Genomic DNA, 20813 nt, shown 5'->3' with positions numbered 1-20813 from the left:
CACAATTCGGGATATGGGATCCTTCCTCCCATTCCTCTATTTATTGAACATCTGTAACAAGAATTTGTTATTTCAGTTAGAGTTTACACTACGTCATGCCAAGCTTAGTACAAGTAAGGCATCAAACGATGCCGTTCTATTTAATGAGACTATGCGTATTACTTTTAAACGACAATGTAATCTATTTACAACTCAACGACATATCTCCTGCACTTCTCTAAAAATCAACCCTTCACATTTTCTGTTGATTTCTTCGAAGCTTTTCCTTCTAATCCTATATATAGTGTCTTAATTTTGCCCAGAACAGTTTACCGATACTGGGGAAAAAAAAATATACCGCAGTCTAAGCACCAAAAAAGGCCAAGAAACTGGATTGCTAGTCTTATTACCTCTACTCTAGCATAGGCCTAGTTATGAGACCTCCACAAAACTCAAACTAAGCCCACCACTTCGAGAGTTTTGGGAGATCCTGACGATGCGACGCTTAAGCATTTAAGACTATAACTATCATTTTTCAATTTCTAAACATGCGTAATGTTAATTATTTAGGAAGGAAAATTCCTATTCAAGTACTTGTGATTTAAAAAGTTTCTAAATGGTACCTATGGTTACGGTAAAGTTTCAAATGGGTCCCTCTGTTAAGATTTCTGTCAGTTTTCTAATGAGAAATGCTGATGTAGCCTTTGACAGCAAGGCCAGTGATAACTAGAACACATTACGTCAGCAGTGAACAGTAAAATGATTAAAATTAAAATATTAAAAAAACTAAATTAATATATTTTTAAAAAATGATAAGAAATAGTACAAAATTTAATAAATTAGAGAAAAATTAAAAATAGTGAATACATAAAAAAACTAAACTAAGATAAAATAAAATAAATATATTTATATGGGATGGTCGGAGTCACTCCAAGCGAATCATATGTCTAGACGAATCAGGGTGGCCGGAACCCAACCCAGACAAATTTGTGGGAGGCCGTGCGCCAACCCATCTATTTTTTGGGTAATGATACCCTTGCAGTTGTTTCATTACTCCTTTACTACTTGTACTACGTGGACTATTTTCTCATTTTCTCGATAGAGCTGAATGCTCCCTTCTCTCTTCTATTCTCTCTCTATGTGTCAGAAGATGTGAAATGGATTATGTGATTTTTGCAAAATACAGTAGAGAAAATTTTTTCCTCACACCCAAAATCAAGCTAGAGCTTGCCCCTCCCTCTCGATTTTTGAATCACCATCCACATTTCATCTTCATTTTCATTTTGAAATTCAAAAACCCCCATATCTCATTCTAGCAAGACTTGTTCCTCTCATAACTACTGATAGTGATGAATGAAACCGTCGAAGGTGAGATATCTGTCCCCCATAACCACTCAAAAACCAATCTCCCATATTAACTCCCTCTCTCTCTCTCTCTCTCTCTCTCTCTCTCTCTGACAAGAGCCTTTGGCATCACTCCTAGGCTGGTCACGCCTCTTGTGGTATGGCCATTGTTCAACAGTGCCTTCGAAGGTGATGTTACCATCTAACTCTCCTCTCTCTCTCTCTCTCTCTCTCTCTCTCTCTCTCTCTCTGTATTTATCTACGGTTTGGGAGATTTTGGCGAAATCACCCCAGGTTTGCCGCTGCCTCACACAATTGACCACCCTCTTGAGCTGCCAGATAAGTCCCAAAATTTCCTTCCCTGTACGATTTTTTTTTTTCTAGGATGATTATTTGGATTGTTTGTATACTGTGTTTTATAAAGTTTATGAAAAATTACTTTGTAAGTTTAGGGACATCCATTATTGTTCATAAATCAGTATATTTTGTGATAATTGTGTCGAGTACATTTTGTTCATAATCGGTAGTGAATCATCTATTACCCCTTCAAGAGAAAATCTATATATTATTGTCTAACAAATTGGTTATCAATTAAGGAATATGATTTGTTTGGCCAAGTGAATTTTAGATCGAAAACTATTGAAAGTATATGTTGTAGATCCTACTTGTATATATGTAGTTTCCATCTCATTTTTCTTTCTTTGTGGATGTAGTCGTTATATTGAGAACTTAATTTTCAGAGACCATAGAAACTGTTAATTGTACATCGTATAAACTCTTTGGCCATATATTTGTGGATGTAATCTTTATGTTGTAACCATCCTCTAGTACATTGTCTGGCCATATATCTATGGTTCATTTTGTAAAGCATGGTCTGTTCACATGCATAAACTGAGTTGAGCCAGCCAGTTATTAAAAAGAAATATAAATGTTGCTTGAGGTTTTAGAAATGAGTCTAGAAGTCCAAAAATATGTAGTTCATGTCTTCATTTGGACCTACTATTCCGGGGTACGTTAATATAATTTTAAACTTGTTTTGGAGCTTGATTTTTCTAGCTCAAGTCAGGGAACTATATAATATTTGGAGACAATAGTAGAAACTGTACCAATCTTAAGACTACTGAACGGCACCGAACAATTTGACATGTGATTGCAATTCTTTGGATAATTTCATCTCATTATGCATGTATTGATTGAAATTTATCTGTACTATGTTGACATTTATGGTTAAATTGCTTGAACTAATACAACTTAAGATCATTTTTGTTGTTCTAAAATATTGATAAATATATATATATATATATATTTATATATTAAAGGAGGACGGCACCTCTATTTATTTAATCCTCACTCAGGCGGAAGAACAGCCATAAATACATCAAAACAACCCAATAAACGTCATAACCCCACCAACAACTAAAGTCTAATATATAGAATGCCCAAACTATCTGCACGTAAAAGACCCCTAAGTCTCCCTAGACCAATGTCCTCCCCAATAAAATCCCAAGTCCCACCATTAGCACCATGTTTAGCCAAATAATCAGTTACCATATTAGCCTCACTATATACATGCTTAAAATGAACGTTAAGGGATCTATCTAACAAGACTTTGAGCTTCCTCCCAAAAATTTCAAAGATACCAATAATTACAAACACCTAAAATAAACCACCCCACTATCACACTAGAATCTGACTCTACCACAAAATTCCTCAAATCGAGTTGATTACACAGACGAAGACTATCAAGAATGGCGCAACATTCATCAATAGTATTGGTGGCTTGTCCATAGCAATGAGCAAAACCCCCAAGAACACGACCACAATCATCTCTAAGAATCCCCCTGCCACCAGACAACCCAAGATTAGCATGAGTACTCCCATCAACATTAAACTTCACCCTCCTGGTTTCTGGCAACGACCACGCAATACAGCTCGGCATTCTACCCTTCAAAGCCACCATAGGACAATTTAATGCTTGCAAAACCGAAACATCACAAGGACATATTTTTTTGAAGTTCCACATCATGGTTGAAGACTCCAATATGAAGCCTTTAACCATTCTAATAACATATTTCCAATCAAAATTCATACACTCCATTTGAGCAGCACAATGAGCTCTCCATAGGGCCTAAGAAATAAAGATTGGTATGACACCCCACAACCAACGAACCTGTGATGACATCGAGGCTCGGCACCACCAAACATTCATTACTCCAGCCCAAACCAGAGTACAAGGCAATTGAATTCCAAAAATAGTTGCAAAGAAATTTCAAACCTTCCTCGACCCCTCCCCATCACATAGAAAATGATTCAAAGACTCTATTTGGGGGAGAAATACAGCAATGACATTTCAAAACAATTTGGATACCAATTTGCTTGATCACCTCATCCACCGGGATAACATTACGACAAGCACGCTAACATAAGAAAGACATCTTCTTTGGTACATGAGCTTACCATAACCATTTCTTCCAAGGAAAAATAATACCATGGTCACGGAAAATTCTCCAAATTGATTTTGTAGTAAAGATGCCATCTAAAGAATGCTTCCAAACCAAAATATCAGCTCCCTCTCGAATTCGAAGATGTGACATCAAAATTCTATTCACAGTTTCATCATCTCGACCAGTCGATGTAACATCAGAACATTACACTCTGCAGCATCAAAAATATTTTGCAACTATAACTCCCGATCTCCCACTACCACTTGCCGATCAGCAATAGTACCATCTCCTAGCCAGTTGTCAAACCAAAAACTCAAAGAACCATCTCGAATCAACCATGTCAAATTATTTAAAACCAAAGGAAGAGCTTGAACAACTGGCCCCTTGCCAAAACTGAGATCCCATTGGACCCATAAATACCGAACAAAGATGAGATCTTCACATGTATTTTGACCAAGAAAACCCCGACCAAAGAGAACCTCCTTCGACAATTTCTAAGCAAATTTCATAACTGGAACACAATTGGATAGCTTCGCTGGGACATAACTGGACCTATATGGAGCTATGGTTGGTGATATCGATGTAGATCAAAATGAGGACTGAAAAGTCATCTTCTTCTAGTGGGCAGCCACCATTTTATATGTGGAGTTTTTTTATTGATTGGGTGAAGTAATTCCTTTTGTTTGACTTGGTGGATATATATAGTAAATTCTAAACCTGAGTGATATTTTTGAGGAAAGTAAACTTCTTTATGTGCCTCAGTATTCTGAAGGGAAGTAAACTTCGTGACTTGTATTTTGAAGGAAACTATAAACTTCTATAAGTCATTTGTATTATGAAGGAACTAGTAATGACAAAATTTATATGTTCCTATTTTAGATGATGGGAGTCTATAATGGTTTGTCATTTCCATTTGTATCACCTGAAAATATTTGATACAGGCTACCATGATGTCACGAATGACTTTGAGTGATATCACCAGAAAAATTTAGCATTATTTGAGATCTCAATATGTATGTTTGAGCATGCTGGAAATTAAAATAATGCTGAAAGTTAGTTTGGTTCGATCTCTCTGATTAACATGATTTATATACTAGGGATGAATTTTGCCATTGGGAGGATAATGAAGGGTGGTGACACGTGGTACATACTACTGGTCCCAACTACCTGCATATATAGAGTTTCATTGCCCAATACTTGACACGAAAACACAAGTGCTAAGAAGCAAGGAACATAATTTCATGGGCGGCATAATTTGTTTCTTTTGGGTGCGTACGTGCACTGCTGCATATCATGCAATGGAATCATATCCAGATAACATCAACAATAATAATACTATTGTTATTATAACATTATCAACATTAAAAGCATGGTTACAAAATGGTTATTAATTTTCCAAATAACTGGTTATACTCAAATTTTCACCAAATTGTTACAAATGCTCAAACTAATTTGGAGTCCCAGACTCACAAAAGCAACACTTCTGCCTTGCATCATCAAAGTTCCATTCCTTTTGCTACTTTCATCTCTCAATTAATTGCTAACATAAAACATATCCACAAAACTACAAAATTGCAACACTCATCCTGCAGTAAACATAAAAAATAAAAAAGTCAATAACAATCACTTGACTATTTAGAGCTCCTCAAATTTTACTTTCAAAGTTCATAAATTTGAAACCCATTTTTTAAAAATCACCAAAATCACAATCGTTCTTCCAAGTCACAATAAAAGAATGCAAAACCAATTGTGATAACAAATATGCAAAGCAAGCCCTTAATCTTTCTTTCAAGACCCTTTTATGAAAAAATTCCACAATTCAACAAATGAGCACCACTGTGCAATTCATCACTATCCTCTCACCAAACTCAGCAAATTTATACTATCAAACATCTTAATATATATACCTCGTATCTTATACTTAGTCTGCCACATTAAGGCTTGGCCAATATGGCTAAAGAATTGATTTACAATCCCAAACCTGCATTAATTATAAGGTTAAACAAGTGAATGTATTATTTTGGATAATATTTAAATTCAGCATAATAAGTGTTATGATATAATACCTACAGATATCGACGTCTACATCTTGATATGTGGGAGTACAACAAGAGATATCATCGTCCAAAAGTTGAAAAGATGGTTGTACCTACCAAGAATAGAGAAGAAATCCACAATTAATATCGTCAAAGAATCACCTTATATAAACAATACTTGCAAACAATACCACGGTTGGTAGTACAGGCTATGGGAAAGTCACGCCCTACCAAACTAGGTGAGCCAAAATCTACTACAGCTGTTCTATCTAGGTGCCTATTCTTATGTTCATAATTTCAAGACGTATAGTTAATGTCAATAGGTTACAAAACTAAATTTAAAAATACAAAATACCTAAACTACCTGAATTACCTAAGCCCTTTGAGTCTTCCTTGCTTTCAACCTATTCACTGCCCTCTTAGTCGTAGACTGTTTTCTCTTAGAAACTGGCCTACCTTTACTACGTGTAACTATAGGACTTTTTAATTTGTCAGATCCTTTTGTCATCCTTAACGACTCAATTGAATGATTATCACATGCTGGATATCAACCCACTCCAACTTCAACTTACTTAACTGAGTCATTAACTTTGTACAACCTTCATCTGAGGTGTCTGCAATTGAAGAAATCTTGTAAAAAACATTGTTTAAATTATTAATTTGGTGTGCATTTGGGCTATGGCTCAGATTATCGAGGCTACTTCGGACAAGCGTTTAATTTCGTTTCAGGTCCTTTCTCCACCTATCAAGGAAGTATTTTGTAGGTAGCTCCTCCTTGTTATAGTGTCAACACTCAGATGACATGTCTACACAAAATTTCCTTAAAAGCAAACAATTGACATGTGAAGCTCGCTTCACACTCTTCCTCGTTAAACTCAACAATATATTTTGTACCTTTTCTAAATCCATCCATAACTTGGATCTCATCAGCCACATGATATGTAAAAATCCCTCATTCACTTTGAACCATTGATGTGCAACAATAAATCAATCCTCTTAACTTTTCTTGAACTTCTTTAAATTTTACATTTGTATATGCTGCTCGGAACTGCCGCTCAAGGCCATAAAAAGTTATGTATGGAATTTGTGTGTGGAATGAACTGAAGTCAGCTGCAAGCTCATTCTCAATCTTGCACCTAAGTGCATTATCATACTGATCTAAAAATTGTTTTAGTGTTGTCTTTGAATTTATATAATCATCAAAGAATGCTTTCATACCCTCACTTCTCTGAGTAGTTGACATTCCTGCCCAAAACTTATTCCTCACATTCACTGGAACCCAAAGATGATTCTTAGAATATAGCCATTCAAGCCATGGATTATCATGTAGATCCAAATTATCAAGGAATTGCAGCCAACAACATTCGAATTCATCACGAATCAATGTGTCATAAACATACCTATGTGCACAATCCATGACTCAAGCAAAATTTCTCGAAATTTTTTTTCATTATATACCACAAGCAAAATTGGTGTCGAGATTTAGGGAATACCTTAGCAATTGCATTTTGCATAGTTTTATCTTGGTCTATTATAATGGCTTTTGGTACGAAGCCATTCATGCACTTAAGCCACAACTCAAATAACCATACAAACGAGTTTGTGTCCTTCCCAGAAATCAGACCACATCCAAAAAGAATTGAATGACCATGATGATTAATGCCCACCAAAGGAGCAAATGGCATTTTGTATGTATTGGTCAAGTACGTCTCGTCGAAAGTTCTAACATCACCAAACAACTCGTACGCAACTCTACTACGTGCATCTGCCCAAAATACATTGCGCAATCTAGTTTCATTATCAACGTCCATGACAAATAGAAACTATCATTATATGCTTGTATATAAGTGAAGTAGTTTTGTAATGCTTCGACTCCTCCTATCCCAAGCTGAAGTACTCTGACCTCACGTATGTAATTATGTGCATTTCTTTCTCTATACATCAAATTCTCATACCCTTCAGCCTCAACGACACAAGAATTGTAGTTCTTGCTCAATCGAGTGCCAGCCTATCATTGTATTCTAATTTTCTCTTCATCGACTCATCCAACCTCTTATGACATCTAATATATCTTGCTTTTCCAAGACTGACTAAGAGCATGAGTGCGCTCAAGAACAACATGGGTCAGGTAAAATTCACCTTCAGAACCCAATATTGCATTGATCTTTGCCTTGCATCCGTTGTGTTCCATCAATCTCGGTTTAAAAATATTTGACGATGTGCTCGTAGACGTGCCATGATGAACACAAGCAAGGGTGAAATATCTTATTTTTCCATCCTATTTGAGTTTGGAACTTCATTTTGTCACTCCAAAACCAACTTGTTTTGTATAGTATGCCCTTGCTTCCTCAACTAAGGAAAATGACATTCCCTCCTTTGGCTCTTCAATAATATCCTTATCACCAACATTTGGTTCCATCTACACACTCATTAAGACCTCCAATGCATTTTTTTTATATATCATTATTGAACTTCATAGCAACAAAATTTCCAGTTATAAATTTATCATTTGCATTTTTTTTTATTTATGGGTCAAAAAGAAAACATCTCTTATATTATAAATTTAATTCATTCTCAGAATTAAAATGACAATATTAGAGTGATAAAGGATTAGTCTAATAATTAGACTCGACATCTCAAGATTTGAATAATATCAGATAGTTTAACCTTTAAAATCATTATTTGTTAAAAGATTGTTTTTATCTTGAAAACTATTTCAAATGTAAAGTATAGTTTTTTTAATTAAATTTTAATTTTCCACCTAAAACAATTAAAATAGGTTATGCTTGCAACAATTAAGCCTAATTTATCTAAATTACATACTAAAAATAAGTTTGCTTGCTTAAAATAAGTTTCTAAAAATAATTTATTCAAATTTAATCCACAGAAGGATGATGCCTAATTAAATTAAAGAACTTCGCTCAAACACAGAAAGTGCATGGTATACAAATTCAATTTATGTGTATGCTTGCAAGAATGTGTCTACAAATTCAATTATATATACCAGAATTTTCAAGTAACTTACTCATTTTTTTCATACCACAGAAAGTGCACCACGGAGGCACAAAAAAAAAAAAAAAATCACAATCACCAGAAATATCCTCACCACAACGGAGGTGGGTTGACGATGGGCTTGAAGTGGGCTCAACGTCTGGGCTTGGATGGGCTCACTCTCTTTGGGCTAAAAGACTGGGCTCTTGAGCTGGTGGGCTCAACGTATGGACTCGTGGGCTAAGCTAGGCAAGTGGGTTGTGGTTGACGCCATTCAACGGTGGAGCAGGAGAAATGAAAACTTTCATATATGGTTTGAGAGAGAGAGAGAGAGAGAGAGAGAGAGAGAGAGAGAGAGAGAGAGAGAGAGAGAGAGAGAGAGAGAGAGAGAGAGAGAGAAGAAACAGAGTGGCAAGCTGAAACGCAATTCATTTTGGGCATGAGGCAAAACTTTTCTCTATTGTATTATGTAGAAATCACATCATCTATTTCACATCTTCTAACACAGAGACAGAGAGAGAGAGAGAGAGAGAGAGAGAGAGAGAGAGAGAGAGAGAGAGAGAGAGAGAGAGGGAGGGAGGGAGGGAGGGAGGGAGGGAGGGAGGGAGGGAGAGCATTCGGCTTTTAAGTTTAAGTTTATATACTGTTTTTAAGATTTTTTCTGTTATAAAATTTAATCTAATTTATTTTTCAATCTTTTTTTATTACACTTTTATGATCCTTTTCACGTATGTTAAATATTTTTAACAATTTTTATAGTCTTTATTTATAATTTTAAGTGTTTGAAGTTTAGCCTATAAATCTGTTTGTTTATCAAAAAACTTTTTTGGCGTTTTGTAAACTTTTATGTGTTTTAATTTTTAATTTTTCTATTTTTGAAGTTAGTTTATTATATTTTAGTGTTTGTTTTAAAGTTTTTATTGAGTGTTGTTTCATTTTTTTTTAATTAATTTTGACAGATTCGTTTCTATGTTTTACTACTTTTTAAAAATTTTTTACTAATTTTTTTTTAAGATTTTGACTTTGTTTCTTAATTTTTAAAATTGTTTTCAATTTTTTTGTCGTTCATGCTGACGTGCCACCTTCTTATTGGAGTTGACATGGTAATTAACTTCCACATTAGCATTTTACGTCAATCTCTCAGATTGACAAAGGTACCAATTTGAAGTATGACCATGACCATAGGTCTTACTTATAAACGGTAATATTTTGGTGTATAAATAAGAGCACTTGCTCTTTCATTGACATCCAGAGCTACCTAAGTTTCATTTGAGATTAAGAGAAAATTTTTACTCTGGTCTCATTCTTCACTTTTTTCTTTAAATGACTCGTTCTTTCTTTCAAATGTTGCTTCTTCACTTAGACTATGACCATGAGTTGGAGATAGATGAATGATCAACATCTACTCGTGGTGGTACTCGTCAACATCGTAAGTACATTAGGCATGAGCATATACAAGGGCATGAACGACTATTTCGTGACTATTTGCAGAATCATCAATATATCCCTTGAATTTTTTTAAGGAGATTTCGTATAAGTTGTTCTATTTTTCTTCGTATCAGCATGAGGTAGAGGCTTACAAGCCCTACTTCATCCAAAGAGGTGATAATGCTGGAAGACTTAGTTTATCTTCCCAGTAAAAGATAAAACCACTGCAGTTAGAATGCTTGTGTATGGAGCAACTGCTAATTTGAATACATACGAAATGGAGAAAGCACAACAATGGAGAGCTTGAAAACATTTGTGGAAGTAGTTGTAAATGTTTTTTCCAATAAGTATTTCATGTCTCCAAATGCCAATGATTTTGCTCAACTGCTTCTTGTTGGTGAACAACGTGAATTCCCAGGGAAGCTAAGGAGTATTGATTGCATATATTGGAAGTGAAAAAATCATCGGTGTGTGTGGAAAGGTATGTACTCCAGTCACAATTGTGAACCAACTATTATCTTAGAATTAGTTGCATCATAAGATCTTTGGATATAATATACATTTTTTAGATTACTCGGTTCTCATAATGATACCAATGTGCTAGAGAGGTTTTATTTTCATTGAGCTCGCCCAATGAAGTGCTCACCCGTCAATTACTCAATTAATAGTAATGAATATACTATGAGATACTATCTTGCCGATAATATTTATCCAAAGTGGCCAACATTTCTCAAAACGATCTCATCTCCACAAAGGAACAAGAAAAAAATATTCTCCCAAAGTTGGGTGTGTTTTTAATCTCTTGAATTGAATCTAAGCTAGTATTTATTTATGCCAAAACAAGTAGTTTCTCCTCCTCTTGTGTGTGAAGTTGGCACACCTTTGTGATTTTTTAGTGGTAAGAACCTCTACTTGGGATCAGGGTGGAGAATCTTCCACCAACAATACTGTGTGTTGAGTATGATTCAAGAAAGTGTGGTCAATGTTGGGATTCTGATTTAGGAGGTTCATGAAGAACATATTTCCATACCCTTGTGAGTCCATTTTTATAAAATCGTAGACAATAAAAGAATTTAGACATGTTAAAAACTCAAGATCAATGCTGAAAGCATTTTGCAAACCGGCTTAAGAAAAGAATGGTGACATAGAGGAAGTGGCAATAACTTCTGGCCGCAACAATCAATTGCTAATATTTTGAGTTTCACACAAATATTGGTCATCTGGGTTACCTTGTCATGGAGTTTGTGCCAATTTCCCTTCTCACTGCTCAAGTTCAACATCATCACAATCAAAGGGGAAACAAAACCTATTCATCAAACAAAGCAGAACAATTATTCAATGAAGCCAGGAAAGGACAAACCAAAGTCCAAAATAGGTTAGAAGGCACAAAACAATGTAGAAAATGGGTTATAGCAGATGATTTTGGGCCTGCCAACACAGGTGGATGGGGTTGCCACATGGACCAACAAGGGTCAAACTCCCTTGCACACCCAACCAATTAAGCCAAGAAAGTACAAACCAAAGTCCAAAATAGGTTATAGCACATGATTTTAGGGCTACCAACACAAATGGATGGGGTTGCCACATGGACCAACAAGGGTCAAGCCCCCTTGCACACCCAACCAATTAAGCCAAGAAATCACAAACCAAAGTCCAAAACAAGTTATAACGCATGGTTATTGAGCTACCAACACAAGTGGATGAAGCTACCGCATCAATCAACAAGGGCCAATCCCCTTACCCACCCAACTAATTTAGCCAACAAAGCACAAAATAGAGTCCAAAATAGGTTGTAAGTCAATAAATTTGGGGCTTAGAATGGTCCAATATCAAGTATAGGAAAGAACACAAAATTTAATGGTTGCAAATCCCGATTGCCTTTGTAAAAATTTCACAATAAAAATGGCCATTCGAGTTACCTTGCCATACTAATCAATGAGCATAATAATTCTGATATTACACTCTAAACTTGCAATTCTACCATTATCAAAGCCTCATCACATTACACAGACAACCCCAATGATAGCCTATGCATATCAATCCCTTAAGGTGCAAATGAGAATGCACTAACTCAATAACAAACCAATTGACAATAAAGTGACTGCCAGAAATCACCAAAGCACAAATCAATGATATTTGAAACCCAATGATAAGTTTACAACAACCTGTCACAAAGCAGAAATCTCAAAAATCACAGAAATCACAAAGCACAAGCCACAAATCACAAATCACAAATCTTAGAAATCACAACCAACCAACAACTGAGATCAACACATTATATAAAGTACAAATCATAGAATCTGTATAATGGAAATCTGTCAAAACCCCAAAACAGGAGCATAGAAGCTCTACAAACCAAAGATAAAATAATCGAATTAGAGACCCAACGGTGACCAAATTTTTACAAATCAAAGTTGTACAAAGTAGAGACCCAATATCATTGCTATAGACTCGAATGGTAAAAAAGCCCAATAGTAGCAATGTATAATGGGATCGACATGGCTCTCAGATGGGCACGTGAAGGAGAGAGATCTAGAGCATTCTTATGAGAGAGAGAGAGAGAGAGAGAGAGAGAGAGAGAGAGAGAGAGAGAGAGAGAGAGTTTGTGTGTGTGTGTGTGGATGTGTGCGTGTTGAAGGTGGAGAAACTTATCGGAGAAAACGATCGGAGGGGTTGCCAAATCGAGATGCGAATGAGACTCGATAGCAAATAAGGCGTAAGAGAGAAAAGCTACATAGCAGTGAAGAAACCGAAATGAGAAAAGGGGATGCATAGTAGCTCACCAAATACGGGGATCCACTAGCTGTAGCATCCCCAAATCCAAATTATATTTTGAAGAGCTAGATCGAGGGTGTATTTGGAGTTTTCCCCAAATATGAATAGTAAATTTTGGAAAAAATGAAGATATAAAGATCTAGTTTTGAAGGATCTAATAGAACATTGGATTGTGTAAAAAGACCTAATGTAAACCCTGAGGGGTAGCTCAGTTGATCAAGTCTTAGATTTGCTTCCCAATAGCCACTAGTTCGAGTTCCTTTAGAGCCACTAGAGAATTATCTGGTTGTTAACTTCAGGGTCTCACGGGATTAGTCGAGATATGCACAAACTGACCCGGACACTCACAAATATTTAAAAAAAGAAAAAAGAAAAAAAAGGGACCTAATGTAGGTAAAGGCCATAATTTTAGATTTTCTCTACATACATGCACATTTAAAAGCACGCCGCATTAACACAAAATCTTCATCGAATAAAGTAATGAAAGAAATAATATAATATTAATTTAAAGAAATATTAAATACATTAGTATTTGTGCCTATTCAGTACTATCAATTGGTTTATTATGATTGAATAGCCACACAGGATAAAGATTTCGAGCAAGTAACGGTGGATGTACAAATGCTAATAAAAGGGATTCTTTAGCATTGATACCTTGTTACTTATTACTTGTTCCTTAATCCTAATAAATAAGTCTGTACTTTAACCAGCTTGCAAGACTCCTCAACAGAAGGTGAACTAGTTTGTTTGATCCAGCAATCATGGATACGTGGGAAGACTAATTGTAGATTATAGGGCTAAATATATCTTTTATTTAGGAAAAAAATGATATTTTTAATTTTAGAATGTACAAGTCTCACTATTCCATTTGAAGAAAATGAATAAATATGGAATCGGCCACATGAAAAAATTAATTTTTTAATAATAAACTACATTTTTTTTCAAAGAGAATGCACGAAACTTGACTTTCACATCTTAAAACTCTATTTAGCATTACTTTTTATATAGATAGCAATATGGCCCACATGTATAATATAATCAGATTTTCTATCTTTTGATAGAAGGATCCAATGTTATGATACTTCATGGTAATGGATGGGTTAGAAGATTCATTTAAAATATAAAATAAGATTGTTTTGGATGTGTTTCACTACCACCGATACACAACCAACCACTTGTAATAAGAGAATAAGACGGCTTGGGGGGTTTGAGAAAATGCCTCTGATGCCAGCTAAGTCAGTGATCGAATAAACTCATATGAATACCAATAAATCAAATGCCTTTTACGTACTTGGGTTCTTCCCTTATATAGGGAGTCCATGAAATGTTCTATTATTATGTGATAACGAACTTATCCTCTATTTGAAATTCAAACCTAGATATGATGGATTCATCTCATACTTAATTCAAATGGTAACTGTTTTTATCCAATGTTACTTCTAGATAGTTATCTCACCGGTATTGGAAACGGCCATGCCTCCCCAAAACCGATTAGAGCTTGTATAGTTTGATGAATCATGGGCCTGGCTAACGACCTAGATCCACTTGGGCCTCCTCCGACATTATGTCCTCTCTAAAGATAATTCTCGTGTAGTCTATTTATTTCTAACTAAAATTGAGAAAAATAATTTTGATTCTTTATAAATTTAAAATAATACTCAAAATCCTTGAAAAATATGAAAACTCCTTTTTAACTTCATGTCTCCATAAAAGTATGAAAAGAATTTATTGATTCTTTTAAAATTTATTATTATTTTGCCTCCAAAATCTAGAAAAGTATCATGCATGCATATCCTTAATAAATAAAAGGTAAGAATCCAAAAGTTTTAAAAATTTGAAGATATTCTTAATTTTTCCCAGAATTTTGGCTTTTAAAATATGAATATTCATACATATGTACAGATATTTAAAATGTGTATTTTCTAAACTATTAATATTTGTTATAATTATACCTATCTCTATATTTCTTCCTTCAGTTTCTTTTTTTCTGTGGAAAAAATAATCATGAATAAGAAATATGACGATTTTTTTACTTTATTCATATTGAGAATTTTAAGATGACCAATTGTAAATCTGATAAAATTTCCAAATTGGTTCAATATACATAGAAGGGATATGAAATGAAATTGCATTTATAATATTTATGTCTTATAATTATTAATATGTATAAATTTGGCCTCCTAAAATACAAAACTTTCACCACTGCTTATGGTTTTCCAAGCATATTTGAACAAACAAAGTTGATAGGATGTATTATATTTTCACATTTTGCTATCATGTTTTGTTCAAATTTCTAATATAGACACCAAACAAGCCCTTAGCACTTAAAGAGAATATAAAACATTAATTAACATAAACGATTTTGACTTACATTCTGTCAAAATTTTACTAGATAGATTCTGTTGTAAAAATGAATAGACAAGATTATACGATTAATGAAAAGATTTACTTATTCTTTCACTTAAAACAATCTTGCCCATTCGTTGAGAGTCTGATGACCTGATGACATATAGTCTGGTTCTCCAAAATAGAGAATATGGGTTAAAATCCCCCACCCCTCTTATAAAAATAAAATAAAAACCCGTCAATTCATTTTTTAACAGTATATATATATATATATTCAATAATATTTTAACAGGATGTAAGTAAGCCAAACTCCAAAAAACATTAAATGCATTAATTCAAAGAAATATATATTGATTATCTTGCCTCTTCAATTTTAATATAGATTGAAGTAAACAATGGTGATCAATAATGAATATACAAATCCTTGTAAAAAAAGATAGATTCCTTCATCAATGATACCCTATAATTACTCATGATTTGTTCCTAATAAATAAATAAATCTCTACTTTTAACCTTAGAAGACTCCCCAACAGAAGGTATAACCGCTAAGTCTATCAAACTACAATTGCAAGCTACGCTAAAACCAAGCCCACTTCCACTCTTTTCTCCGCACCATGTCCCCACAAACCAGACGGTTGAGGAAGCCACCTCTTCGATCCATCTGGAACTAACCTCATCACCTTGAAAGCTCCATCTCATCTTCTCAAGATTGAAGCTCAAAAAGTCTTTTCCCAGATCGATTCAAACGTCAACAACAACAACAACAACCAGTAGTCTCGATATTGATTTCTTCCTTTGCCTCCACGCTAGCTTTCATTCATTCTGGTGATCCCCACCAACACCATGGATTGAATAACCAAACCCTGACCAATATCCCATGCTATTTTTAGTGTTTCTTTGAGACGCTAGCCGGGGCTGGCTTGCCGAAGTTGGAGGAGTACTGTTGTACGTGAAGTTTCGTTCATGGCGAGCCAAAGTGTCATGTTTTCGGTTCAGACGCCGTTGGAGATTGTAAGTATCGTCCGTATAATATTTCCGATTTTCGCGCGGCTGCTGCAGCCTGCACTGTGTACTTCTTTCTATCGATATTTCTTGCTACTTTTGTCTTTCTGTCTTTATGTTTTCTTCCTTTTATTAATTCCTAACGTCTAGAATTTACAGAAAAATAAGAAACCTGGTGGGCAGCAAGAGAGAAAACAACTTGAAAGAGAGGTATATATGGGATCGGAAAACCATTTATTTCCCTTCAATGCATATATAACTCTTGGTCTGATTCAGAAACCAAGCATCTTAAAGAATATCGAACGAATAATATTGCCAACCCAGAAATGTAGACAACCATAGGTGACGATCAGTACTACTCCTCCCCCCTATCTGGTTAATTTATGTTCATCTGGTATTAATTAAGCAGTCCAATATTGATGATTCCTATGCAATTGCTATTGTAAGAGATCACTCTTGAGATGTTGATTTTTCATTCTTTAATGAATCTTAAATTGACTGTACTTAAGGAGAAGTTCTTTTGGTAGAATGCTCAAAAGCAGTTAGGTAATATCATCATATGGCAAGGGACATGTTAACATAGATGATATATTGGATATAATCGAGAGTTTTTTTTCGATCTGATCCAGAATTGCATACATGTTGTTGGAGAAAGCTATTTTACGCTATTCCCATTTAAATGAATGCAGGTCTCTATGCTTCAAAAAATGCTGAATCAAGAAGAAAAGATGCACGAGATTTTGGATCATGCGCATAATCAACATAATGGTTCTGCTATCAGCATCCCTAACTTCCTGCCTCCAAAGGTAAACTGCCACTCATTCAAACATGCAAAAACTTGCTACATTTCATTAAGAACGCATGATTCTTGAAGCTCCTTGTAGGAGACATGACTTCAGAAGACCTTAGTTTGAACATTGAGATAACATTGATATATGGCATCTACTGAGAGTACTCGTCCAGATCTCTGTATACAGTTTTGCGAGATTTTTGTTTTGTTTAATATCAAGTCCAAGAGATTTTGTAGTTATTACGTACAGTTTTCTTACCAAATGTTTAAACTTCATATTATAAAGATCATGTAGCTTCTAGGATTTTGTACACCATTGAAATCTTTTCTTCTCTCTCTCTCTATTCTCTCAATATTATTCCACATACTTCATAATATATTACATTTTACAGGATATAGAATATATTGTTCTTACAGTTTTCATTAGGAAGGCAAACGAATGCTTCAAGTTAGAGAATATAAACTATATGCTATCTTATATTAAGGTTCCAAAAATGCTTTAAATAAAGTTAATTCATTAAACTTCCTTTTTAAGATGTGCTAATAATTATCTATCATGTTTACCATGTAGATGAAAGAGCTCTTAGCAGAGTTAGCAATGGTTGAGGATGAGATAGCTCGACTAGAAGGCCAGATAAGCCAACTTCAAAGCAGTTTGGAACATGAACAAGAGATCATCAAAGATTCGCAATCTAAAGTACAATGGCAACGTGGAAGTCTGAGCCATCCTCGTCATCATCCCTCACTCACAACAAAGCCAAACTCCATATACAAAGGTGGCAATGAAATCATGGCCTATGAAACAAAAGCACTGCATTTCATAAGTAAAGCTATAAAAGGCGATTACGGTCTTAATGATTTCACTGTATCTGAGAAATTGGGAAACAGATTCGATGATCAGAAAGAAAATCCTTACCAAGAAGCTGCTAAATTTCAGGACAAGGTGGTTCCAAGAAAAAGTGGGATGCTGAAACCATCCTCACCTTTGCGAGATCCTCGACATCCATCACCCAAGGTATAATACCTCTGCTCATTACTGCCATAATTTGTTTGCTTGTGATCATTTTCTTACATTCACTTAACAATTTGTTTGTGATCTACCTAATTTTATTGTATAATTTTAGATACCAATGACTAAACCATGTAAACTACACTCATTTTCAGCTTCTGTTTCTATTTTTATTCTATTTATCATTTATAACCAAATAGCTAGCAACATGATATTGAGATTTATATAACATGAGGTTACTAATTTTAGATTTCAAATGAATTTGTTTCAGCCAAGAGAACGTAATTCACCAATATTTTCAGACATCCATCCAAAATCTCTACCGACTGAAATTCAACTAGAAGAGGAAAACCAGCAACCCAACTTGCAACCCAACTTGCTATCTGAGAGCATCATGAAATGTTTGAACCTCATATATACGAGACTCCTAAGAATATCAAGAGCAATTGAACTGGAGAAGTCAGGCCCCATTTCAAGGTCTATGAACACTTCTTTTAGTTCAAGAAGCTTTAGGGCCGATACTGGCTTAAAGTCTAGTCTTCTGTTACAAAAGGAATCAAGGCAACAAGACCCCTATGGTATCTTCGACATGGAAGAGTCTATCCCCAGGGACATTGGTCCTTACAAAAACTTGGTTATTTTCACGTCAAACTCTCTCGACCCCAAATCGATATCAAGCTCCAGTTCTATTCCTTTACTAAGAAAGTTGAGGTAGGAATATGCTAAACTCTAAATATTGGTAACTATTGTATACACAGATTCCTACCTAATATGAGTATCATGTATAAGTTCAGGCATAACTGCAAGCATGAAATAAGATGTCATTTTGATCTCCCTTTTTTCTTTGTGGATTAATGCAGCATTTTGTTGAACAGTCTTCAGACAGTGGACTTGAGAATCTTGACAAACCAACAGAAATTAGCATTTTGGATCAACATGTACAATGCTTGTATCATGCATGTATTATGGAAAAAGCCATTCTTCCTTCTCTTTTTCATCTTATTGAAATGGGTTTATCTAGCCTGATGTGCACGTAATCTTGCAATTGCATCAGAGTTGCAGCTGTAGTCTGATGTGCAAGTAAGCTTAAGAGCACATCAGGATGCCCTTATTCATATTACTTGTCAAAACTCATCGTAATTACAATCCTGTTTCAGGGATTTATTCAATATGGGGCGCCTTCTACTCCACAAAAATTGCTTGCAATAATGAACAAGGTACGTACATCTCAGAACTCTCTTCAAAGACAAATTTCTCTTACTTTTTTAAGCAAATTGCATTGATTCCATTGAGAAGGAGTTCTAAGTAATTGCATCTATGCCAGCGAACCATTTCGGATCATCAAATTAATGATCAATTTATGTATCTTGTGAATACAGGCAACCCTTAACATAGGAGGCAACATAATAAATGCTCATGCAATAGAGCATTTTATTTTGAGAAAGCCAGCATCTTCAAGCATGAAAGAGGTAAATTTAACCAAACCCATTTTCTATTCGAGTCATAGAAACATGAATATTACTTGTACAATCTCTTGAGAGGTGATTTCTACAAGGTTTATCGCAAAGGTGAAAAGGATGATGATAAGGAAGGCATTGTTCGCGAACTTTTTGGAATTGAATCAATGGATCCAAATGTCATATTTGCTCTGTGCTGTGGAACTCGTTCATCTCCTGCTGTAAGTTAAAACTATCATAGTTCATTACATTTCTCATGCTAACTATCTTATGCTATATACTACACTCTCATCCTGCTCTTATCACATTGCATTGATATGTGTAATTTAATCAATCATCAGATAAACTCATTTTTTAAAATAATGAATTCAAAGATCATTAGGATAAGAGTGGAACGAAGATATAATATATAGTATTTTTCTTTTCTTAATCTTGACACAGCAAGAAACATCATTAATATCATGTGCAGGTAAGAATATACACAGCTGAAGGGGTTGTATCTGAGTTGGAAAAATCCAAGTTAGACTATTTGCAGGCTTCCATAGTAGTGACTAGCACGAAAAGAATAGCATTTCCTGAACTCCTGCTTCAAAATATGCTTGATTTTGCTGTAGACACAGACTCATTTGTGGAGTGGGTTTGCCAACAGTTGCCAACTTCAGGTTCATTGAGGAAATCAATGGTGGATTGCTTCAGAGGCCACAGCTGTGGTAGGATTTCTAGCATTGTTGAGAAAATACCATGTGACCTTGAATTCCAGTATTTGTTGGCAATATAATTAGCTCCAGAGATAATTTTTCCAAAACTTGGTACGTCCTCTGCAACAAAATATACAGAATGTACAGATCATGAAGTATTTGAGTACTTGGTCACAACAAGTTTCCTTTCTTTTTATTTCACTTTTGCTTTTGGTTGATAAATTTAATGGATGGTTTTCTTCTTGTCTACTTTCCTAGAGTGATGATGATCATCCTCAATTTTCCAAGATATCAGGAAAATAATGGAATTTTGGGGAAAACTCACTCGCATCGTCAAATTAGCAATTCAAATCGTATAGAACGTTGTCCAAATTTTGACACCAAGTCCCCATTTGAATACTGAGCTAAATTGATGTAAGTTAAATTTTTTATGAATAGTACTGAGTTAAGATAGTGAACAAGTGAAGTGATTTTTATAGGGTTCATTTAAGATGTATTTGGATGTTAAGAGGAG

The 20813-nt window shown here is 34.9% G+C and overlaps 1 protein-coding gene and 1 long non-coding RNA gene across 5 annotated transcripts; one reads left to right on the top strand and one right to left on the bottom strand.

Moving 5' to 3' along the window:
- Nucleotides 1-5082: 5082 nt before the first annotated feature.
- On the bottom strand, nucleotides 5083-13084 carry LOC122294887. Of its 2 annotated transcripts, XR_006237787.1 has the most exons (5): nucleotides 13006-13084; nucleotides 11452-11528; nucleotides 5834-5916; nucleotides 5675-5748; nucleotides 5083-5353 (listed from the first exon to the last, which is right to left on the bottom strand). It is a non-coding gene; the product is annotated as an uncharacterized LOC122294887 (long non-coding RNA). The 2 variants fall into 2 exon arrangements; XR_006237786.1 differs by lacking the exon at nucleotides 13006-13084 and having other exon boundaries at nucleotides 11452-12966.
- Nucleotides 13085-15972: 2888 nt separating this feature from the next.
- Nucleotides 15973-20489, top strand: LOC122293418. 3 transcript variants are annotated; one of them, XM_043101988.1, is made up of 10 exons: nucleotides 15973-16354; nucleotides 16505-16555; nucleotides 17035-17151; nucleotides 17707-18150; nucleotides 18416-18855; nucleotides 19005-19104; nucleotides 19302-19361; nucleotides 19524-19613; nucleotides 19700-19822; nucleotides 20251-20489. In XM_043101988.1, exons 1-10 carry the CDS (start codon nucleotides 16307-16309, stop codon nucleotides 20377-20379), a joined length of 1602 nt encoding a protein of 533 aa, XP_042957922.1. In that variant the 5' UTR covers nucleotides 15973-16306; the 3' UTR covers nucleotides 20380-20489. The 3 variants fall into 3 exon arrangements, with proteins under 3 accessions (XP_042957922.1, XP_042957919.1, XP_042957920.1); XM_043101985.1 differs by having other exon boundaries at nucleotides 15976-16354; nucleotides 20071-20489; XM_043101986.1 differs by lacking the exon at nucleotides 16505-16555 and having other exon boundaries at nucleotides 15976-16354; nucleotides 20071-20489.
- Nucleotides 20490-20813: the final 324 nt, after the last annotated feature.

The sequence above is a fragment of the Carya illinoinensis genome, chromosome 14 (assembly GCF_018687715.1).
Source record: "Carya illinoinensis cultivar Pawnee chromosome 14, C.illinoinensisPawnee_v1, whole genome shotgun sequence".
Classification (NCBI taxonomy): Eukaryota; Viridiplantae; Streptophyta; class Magnoliopsida; order Fagales; family Juglandaceae; genus Carya; species Carya illinoinensis.
This window is presented reverse-complemented; position numbering and strand designations above follow the sequence as displayed.

Coding starts and splice junctions, on each gene's coding strand:
- LOC122293418 (XM_043101985.1), top strand. CDS start 16,307: ATGGCGAGCCAAAGTGTCATGTTTTCGGTTCAGACGCCGTTGGAGATT. Junction 19,105..19,301: donor ACAATGCTTGTATCATGCAT/GTATTATGGAAA, acceptor ATCCTGTTTCAG/GGATTTATTCAATATGGGGC. Junction 19,823..20,070: donor GAACTCGTTCATCTCCTGCT/GTAAGTTAAAAC, acceptor TATCATGTGCAG/GTAAGAATATACACAGCTGA.